Source organism: Sinocyclocheilus grahami, unplaced genomic scaffold (genome assembly GCF_001515645.1).
Source record: "Sinocyclocheilus grahami isolate Dianchi unplaced genomic scaffold, SAMN03320097.WGS_v1.1 scaffold51.1, whole genome shotgun sequence".
Lineage (NCBI taxonomy): Eukaryota > Metazoa > Chordata > Actinopteri > Cypriniformes > Cyprinidae > Sinocyclocheilus > Sinocyclocheilus grahami.
The window spans coordinates 1,811,589-1,820,297 of record NW_015505230.1 but is presented as its reverse complement, the minus strand read 5'-3'; the positions used below and the strand labels follow the sequence as shown (position 1 = coordinate 1,820,297).

The following is an 8,709-nucleotide window of genomic DNA, read 5'->3' as shown; positions in this document are numbered from 1 at the left end:
AGAGAGAGAGAGACAGAGAGAGAGAGAGACAGAGAGAGAGAGAGACAGAGAGAGAGAGAGACAGAGAGAGAGAGAGACAGAGAGAGAGAGAGAGAGAGAGAGAGAGAGAGACAGAGAGAGAGAGAGAGAGAGAGAGAGAGAGAGACAGAGAGAGAGAGAGAGAGAGAGAGAGAGAGAGACAGAGAGAGAGAGAGACAGAGAGAGAGAGAGAGAGAGAGAGAGAGAGAGAGAATGATGGAAGGTCTCGTATGTCACTTCCTCTCTCGGCCAGATGTGAGGTTACAAACTCGGAAGTGAGTTTGAGATCATCTTTATCTTTTACTGACACACAAACACACATGCATCATTGATAATTTTTTTAATTTTTTTTTTGCATAAACATGTAATTTCATTAATAATGCATGCTCACCCTGCGACCTCGTTCAAATATCCATGACAATATGTGTAAGTTAAATATCAATCGTGTCAATACATTCGCAAAGCTCCTACAAAACATCCACATGCAAAGCATTTATAATCCGGCCCGATCTATGATTTCCGTGCATCCGACCAGAGCTGTTTTCCACATTACAGGTCGAGTGTAAATCACAGATAATCTCGGTGTAATATAAGGTACTATCAGTTCACTTCCTGTTCCGCTGCATCTTTCTCCGGCAAGCCGTCTTTAAATCACACACAGCCGCGAATAAAACATCATTCAGACCGGACCGAGCCGTATGAGGTCCGCAGTCACACTCACCCCGGTCCCGTTGTCACACACCACCACTTTTCTGCCTTGACTGTCCATGTTTCTCCAGACTCGGTGAATCCGCCCTGATCTCAGCTCCGCCGCCGCCGCTGCCGCTGCTGTCTTCGGCCAGGCGGAAGTCAGCGCCCTGCCCTTCACACCTCTTCAAAATAAAAGTCTCCCACGACGCTTCAAAACAAAAGCATATGTACAGCTACAAAATAAAAGCTTTTTACACTATTTATAGATATAAATGACCTAAAATACCCACCTTCAACGGATAGAGGTTTTCAACTGGTATTATTTCAGGACCCCGAATATTATACACAATGTACAAAACGATCTTAAAAATCAAAGACATAAAATGATATGGGCTGTTTAGCACTGTGAGAACAGACTACAGTGCAGGTGACAGGTCAGGTTAAAACATAAATAAATAAATTACATATATATCTCACTAATTTCATATTTTTTTGTTCTAATTTTGACAAAATGTAGATAAAATTACAGACAAAAATTAAAAGCAAACAGGACAGTAGCTGACCCGTTCAATGGTACCAAGATGCACTCAAATACGTCAGTTCAAAAACTGCCGTTTAGAAAATACTTGAAGTGAGGACAGCTGAGGCATTATAACCAATTTACTTCTCTCTTGCATTTAATTGATCATTTCCATCTTCCAATTCCGAAAAAAGTTCAAAACAAACAAAAGTATAATCTCATAATCTCTTGTTCACTGGTCCCATGTCCAGGAAAGAGTTCAAAATGTAAAAGACAATAGATACACAATGAAAAATCTACAATTATTCAAAAAACGATTGTTCAAAGAGTGACAAGCAGTTCAGCTTTCACAGCAGAACGTTCAAAAATACAAGTTGTAAAAATAAAATTAACAGCTTAAATAAGAATGAAACGGTAACAGCTAATTTTGTTGACCTGAACAAGCAAAAGCAAATCAGACATCAAATATTCAGACAGCTTCCAGCATCAAACTCAATGCCACACATCTTCCAGAGCTTGAGGAGGTACTACGGCTGTGATTCCTCATAAAAGATACAATTAAATAAAAGAAAGCTGTCAACTGGTGACAAATGAAGCACAATGATTTAAAACAAAAACACACTCGGTTCAAGCACACAAGCTGAGAGATTTACAATTTAACAACTTAGAAAACCAGCCATATCATACAGCAACAAGGAGGTTTACTCATTGTCATAATTACAGTCTCAGAAAAGAAGAAGAAGAAAAAAACACTTAAGAGTACCCGTTTACCTTCTTAAAGACAGCAACACAACAGCAGGATCATGTGTTCAGTGTATGAGACAAAATGTTTGTGTGTATGCGTTTATATACACGTTAAAGGAATAGCTCATCCAAAAATGAAAACTTGCTGAAAACGGACTCACTCTCAGGCCATTCAATCAGGCCTCTTCATTGGAACAGATTTGGAGAATTTTAGCATCACATCACTTGCTCACCAGTGGATCCTCTGCAGTGAATGGGTGCCGTCAGAATGAAAGCTCTCAACAGCTGATAAAAACATCACAATAATCCACACCGCTCCAGTCCATCAATTAACATATTGTAAAGTGAAAAGCTGCACGACAAGGCAACCTTTTCACTGGAGTAAGCAACAAAAATGGTAGATTATGGGCACGTATTTTGGCCAGAAGCAACAGTTTAAAGTTAAAATGTCTTAATGATGGATTTGTTTCTTACAAACACACAGCTTTTCACTTCATACAATGTTAACTGATGGACTGGCGTGGTGTGGATTACGTGTGGATTATTGTGATGTTTTTATCAGCTGTTTGGGCTCTCATTCTGACGGCACCCATTCACTGCAGAGGATCCACTGGTGAGCAATTGATGCAATGCTAAATTTCTCCAAATCTGTTCCTATGAAGAAAGATACTCATCTACATCTTGAATGGCCTGAGAGTAAGTACATTTTCATACATTTTTTATTTTGGGGCGAACTTTCCCTTTAATGTGGATGAATCAGTTGAAAAATTGCAATAATAGAAAATGCTCCTCATCCATTCATGAACAAATGCCACATTTAAGGAGCAGTTTACCAAAGAAATGCACCCCAAAAGTATATTATGCATTAAGAAAACTAACCTTATTTTTAGAATTATTATATTTTCACATTGATAATTAAGTATATATCCTCTCAAAATTCTCATTAATGTAATGCAAAAACATGCTTAAATTGTAATGCAATAATCAAAATGAACCATTTTTACGAATTAAACTAAAGGCAGTGCAAACAACACTTTTCAATTTAAATAATGTAGCCTTTTTACATTACAGTATGGAGAACGAGAGGTTTTTGGCATTACTTTAATGATAAACTGGAGTAAAATGTGCTTAACTGTCATGAAAATAACATCACAACATAGTTCTAAAAATATGCAAAGTTTTCTTTATGCAAAATATCATTTCTTTTTTTTTTTCCTTTGGTTCTGGGGTGAAATATGACTCGGACAGGTTTTCTTGAGAATCTCAATGCCAGGTTTTCTTTATATTTTGCAGTGCACAGACATGAGGAACAGCAGCTTCATGAAGTTGGGTGCAGCATCACTGGGGTAGGGTCTGTGTTACATGCAATACGCTCCTCACAGGAGCACAAACTCATCTGTGCTTCCTCTCTTACTGTTCCTGTTCATTCCGTTGCATGAGAAAATGTTTGCAGGACCATCCATGGACCCCCCACTCTGCCCCTCCAGTCCATAGTTCTGTCCCCTGCCCTCTACAAATGTAAAGATGGGATACTTCTCTTTAGAGGATGACAAAGCCTGAAAAAGAACAAAAAATAACATGCACATAGTAAAAAATATATAATCATATTTATTTCAGCTTCTTGATATTTATGCATTCATTCTTAAATGGCATAAAAATTACATTTCTGGCATTCTTATAAATTTTTTTATTACAATAAACATATATCCTATTGATTCAAACAAGACACTCACTTCACTGACCGCGGAGCACAAAGACTCAAAGTCTTTCTTAGTCTGCGCGTAGAACCCGATGGTGCAGCTGGGATCCATACGACTAAAGTTCATCTTCCTGGGTGAGTTACAGTGAAAAGACTACGAGAGAAAAGACCAATGCAGCTTCAGTTCCTCATACATGATCAAAACTTTGAAATGAAAATGTCTTCTGATGGATACGTAATGTTTTATTGTTTCTCTTTGAGTAAAGAGGTTTGCTTTCCATCTCACCTCCAGAGAGAAGTTGCCGTGGGTGACGTCCACCACTGGCTGACAGTAGTGTGGGTCTAGATACAATAGCTGCTCGTCTGGAAGACAGAGAGCAGTCAATCAGAGAGCGGATAGGAACGCAGTAACCAATCAAAACATAGCTCTTAATAGACACATACCTTGAAAACCAATAAAAAACAGGGAATGCTTGGGTTTTCCTCCAATAATTCCTATACAGCATTTTAACTTGAGAATGTTCTAGGAAAAGAGAGGATCTTCATTTAAGAAAAAATGTCAACATAAGGCCTTTTTGTCAAGTAATTAAAAAACATTAAACAATTCTAACCAAGTGTTAAACTATTCTAAATGAATGTAAAAAAAAAAAGTATATATATATTATATACTGTATATTATATATATAAATGTAATATATTTGATTTAAATATATATATATATATATGTATAGTTTGTATGTATAGTTTATATAATTAAATTTTTATTCTACTGTTTATAATATAATATAACATAATATAATAATATAGTTCAGTTTTTAATATACAGGTTGTTTTTAATATAAGCTGCTTCATTTTTACACAAATACATGTGTTATGCTAAATGATGATGACATTTTTTCACCCATATTTTGACATTTTATGTTCACAAAAGTTATTTGAAACACTTTACTTGTATATTATGCTTTTTATGTATATAAAATCACTTTTGTAAATTTAATTTGCTCTGGATATATATTATAATATAATATAATATCTGTTCACTTATCATACATCACATATATCACAGTTGTTATTGAGTTGATGTGCAGTATATATACCTTAACGCACTCAATGTAGGAGGGGTTTAATGATTCTCCTCCGAGCCGCACTGGCACTAGAATGATGACTGATTTCCAGCCTGTGCCACCAGACTCGGACAGCTCACACAACCTCATGATATCTCCTTTATACACTGTAGCACACACAGAAGTAGAAGCATGAGCTAAACATCACTTAGAAACAGGAAAAACCTTCAGTTTCACTAACTGATTTTTTAAAATGACCGCAGGATGCACAACCCACAAGACTGAACATGAAAACGCACCCGTGGAGTCCTGTGCCACGTATACAGCAAGGTTGTGAAACTCAGCGGTTCTAGCCACTGCTTTTCTGGTAGAAGAAAAGACATTAAATGACAAAAAGTTCAGTTCACACTGTTCAGTTATTAAAACAAAGCTTTTACATCTAAATACAATAACATTCATTTGCTCTCCTCTAACCTCAGCATATGTGCCACTACGGACGGGCCGTACCAGTCCCCTGCCCTCTTCCCAGACTCCTTTCCCAGCTCCACCAGCTGGTGGACACCAAAAGGAGTTGAGGGATGGTCCCCAAACCAAGACACCACCTTTCGGTGCAAAGCCTCCACCTGAGGCTCATGGCTGGCTGCAGGACATCCCCCCGGGGTCTGCCTGTGACCCTCACTGCTGCCAGAGCTCGGGTCTCTCTGGGAAACGGGGCTGGTCCAGGAAGAACTGAAAGACGGAAGGGACATGCCAGCCGGACGGGAGGGCGAGCGAGGCTTCAGCACCTCAAAATCAACGTCTGTCAGTGGATGACAATCCGCCCACCTCCAGTCTGAGATACAGGGAGCAGCAGACAATTGAGTCTATGGAAGTCAATTACACTAGCATTTCAAAGTTTGGGTTCAGTAAGATTTTTAAAAAATAAAAAATAAAATAATAATAATACTTTTATTCAGCAAGGATGCATTAAATTGATTAAAAATGACAGTAAAGACATTTAAAATGTTACAAAAGATTTATTTTTCAAATAAATTCTGTTCTTTTGAACTTTCTATTCATCGAAGAATCCTGAAAAAAATAAATCACGCTTCCCACAAAAATATTAAGCAGCACAACGGTTATTAACATTGATAATAATCAGAGATATTTCTTGAGCAGCAAATCAGCATATTATACTGATTTCTGAAGGATCATGTGACACTGAAGACTGGAGTAATGACGCTGAAAATTCAGCTTTGCATCACAGGAATAAATTACATTTTAAAATCTATTTAAGTAGAAAACTGTTTTTTTTTATTTTTTTTATTGTAATAATATTCCACAGTATTGCTGTTCTTACACTATCTTTAAACCAATAAATGCGGCCCTGGTAAGCAAAATGTTCTTTCAAAAACATTTGAAAAAAAATCCAACCCCAAATTTTTGAACAGTATAGTAAGTGTATATATTAAAGCACTAATGAACTATACGACTTAACTACAGTTGTTTATTATGGTTAATAAAAGTTTTTTTATTTTTTTATTTAAAGGCACAAATTGTAAGATTTTTTTATTAAAATACCCAAAAACCACTAGAACAGTGTTATATATTTTGCTGACTTGTGTACTTACATTATCCCAAATGTTTCGAAGAATATTTAAATCCAGAGAAATAAGCAATTTTAACTAGTGACACGGACCGTGTCCATAGTGTCATTGTGTCGCCTGCCAATGACGTCATAACCCCTCGATTTCCGGTTTGGTTTTGTAGAAAACATGGAAACACCAAAGATGCTTTAATATGTTGTGCGTTTTAATAGACCGGTGACGACCACACAGAGTAGCATTATAACAGAACTTTCAAATGTATCTAGTATGATAAAAACAGCACTGCTTTACCCCACATACACACAACCGGAAGCAGCGGAAGTGGTCGACTGTGGCATAATAAAAGCTCCGCTGCTTTACCCCACATACGCACGACCGGAAGGAGCGGAAGCTAATCATCCCATATAGAAAACATCACAAGTAAAATTAATCATGTTTATAAAGATAAACATGGGTTTATTATAGCCCACTTACAATTTACATTTCAGAGATCATTACAAATAAATTATTAAATGCTAAAACGGAATAAATTTAAATGAACAAACTTGGCGTTGCATTTGCAACCATGTGAAAACAGGGGGTGCTGCAGCCCCCTCAGCACCCCTACTTCCCGCGTCTCTGTTCAAGTCTGTATTTAGAACATGCAAATTTGCCATGTTTAGTAAAATGAAGTTTCTTGATTTGGAAGTGACCTGTGATTGAACTATGCTTCATGCTGCTTCGCTACACTATTGACAATGGACCCACCTTGTTGTTGAAATTTTCGCTAATGCAACTTTACAGTAACAGTGTGCCAGCTTTTCTAGAAGCATAAAATTGAAAACCCGGAATGGAAAACCCCAACTAGCTTTCAACAACCAAAAGCATGCATTCACACTTCACCTACTTGTTAAAAAGGTTCAGGCCAATACGATAGTGCCTCTTGCGGATGATATCATTGCTGAACGCGGGTGAGTCCCAACTGTTGCGTGTCTCTTTATGATACGTCTGCTTGCTGAGAGTCTGCTCTCGAAGACTATCCCTGGATGAGGACTCCGAACTGCAGTTGATGGTATCATTGGAATTGGAAGTGCTATTGATGCTGTCGTTATCGCCATCTGAGAAGTCGGACTCGGATTTGCTCTGCCGGTTGGCAGTGCCGTTGATTGCCAGGTGGCTCTCCAGTTGCCTTGGCCGATGCCTAGGAGCGTCATCATCTCTTGCCGGTCCCCTTGGTGGTAGCGCATGAGAGGGGATGTGTTTTGGGCTGCCCTGCTGACTGGCGATGCCCCGTTCATAAGCGTTCTGCCTCTTGAGTGAGCTTCGGTCAGAACGGTCGCTCAGCTCAACCGAGCTATCGCTGGGAGGTTCGATGGTAAGCAAAGGAAGGTGGTCTATCCTCAGTCTCTGCTCTTGACACTCTAGAGACGGGGTGCTTCGGCAGCTAGTGTCCGTGTCGCCCTTTTCGTCCTTATGAGCTAGAGACCAGTAGTCCTGTGAGTTCAAAGAACGTAGACGTAGGTCTGATTCTGTGCTAGAAGGTCTGTCAACTGATTGTGATAAAGGAAGTGGAGGGGAGAGCTCTTCCTCATCTATATAAAGTGTCACGTCACTGTAGGAAGCTGTCATCTCATCTCGCTTACGGTGGTCACTACTGTGAGAAGGCTTGGCCTGGTAGATAACCCCTTGCTCCAGGTCTGGATGACCTCTAGTTGGCTCTGGCTGTCCCTCATCTCCATGTAGGCTGCGACAGTTCAGAGCATCATCTATCGACTCTGCCAATGACTTCACTTGTCGAGAGAAAACGTCCTCCAGCTCTGTAATGGCATCCGTGAAATCGCTCTGGACTGCAGGCGACTTCATGTTGGTGGGGACCATCTCCCCACGCTCCGATTGCACCAAGGCTCCTAGTTTAGAACCATCGTCTGTAAGAGACACCTGCTTCCCCTCAAAATATGAACTGTGGACTTTTTCAGGTCCTTCAAATGAAAACTGCATTCTCATATTGGACAAAACTATGCGTCTGGACATGCGGTTCTCCGACATAGAACTCCTGAGGCGCTCAAAGTTCTTGTTCATCTGATATTGGCGGAAGGCAGTCTGGATTGTTCGCGCAGCATGTCGGGTTATAAAACGCCCTCCATACTTGCGCTCCAGCATCTCCACCTTTGGAAACACACAAAGATTATGCACCACTTTTAGTCAGAGTATCAAAACCCAAAAATGCAAAACATGTCCCTTCTTTCTTAGTCTGACATAATTTTATTGTTGACAGGGATTTTGTTCTCCCTCCCATGACATAATATGACTTGATCAAACCACAAGCCAAAATTGGTAAGCCACTTAAATAAAAGAAACAAATAAAAGCCACACATGGAACTAACTATTAAAGCTTGGGTATTTTGCCAG

The 8,709-nt window shown here is 39.1% G+C and overlaps 2 protein-coding genes across 2 annotated transcripts in view; both read right to left on the bottom strand.

Annotated features, from left to right (window-relative positions):
• Window positions 1-998, bottom strand: part of LOC107583198 (actin-related protein 2-A) — an 18,324-nt gene extending 17,326 nt beyond the window's left edge. Inside the window, exon 1 of the mRNA XM_016269331.1 lies at window positions 740-998. Within this exon, the coding sequence (XP_016124817.1) occupies window positions 740-787 (48 nt within the window). The 5' untranslated portion in view covers window positions 788-998. The remainder of the gene's footprint in view (window positions 1-739) is intronic.
• A 1,668-nt stretch (window positions 999-2,666) lies between these two features.
• Window positions 2,667-8,709, bottom strand: part of LOC107583197 (cysteine protease ATG4D-like) — a 13,050-nt gene continuing 7,007 nt past the window's right edge. The window contains exons 5-11 of the mRNA XM_016269330.1: window positions 5,210-5,567; window positions 5,035-5,099; window positions 4,769-4,902; window positions 4,116-4,194; window positions 3,958-4,034; window positions 3,706-3,825; window positions 2,667-3,528 (exon numbers count right to left, since the gene is read on the bottom strand). Coding sequence (XP_016124816.1) covers window positions 3,349-3,528; window positions 3,706-3,825; window positions 3,958-4,034; window positions 4,116-4,194; window positions 4,769-4,902; window positions 5,035-5,099; window positions 5,210-5,567 — 1,013 coding nt within the window. The 3' untranslated portion in view covers window positions 2,667-3,348. The remainder of the gene's footprint in view (window positions 3,529-3,705; window positions 3,826-3,957; window positions 4,035-4,115; window positions 4,195-4,768; window positions 4,903-5,034; window positions 5,100-5,209; window positions 5,568-8,709) is intronic.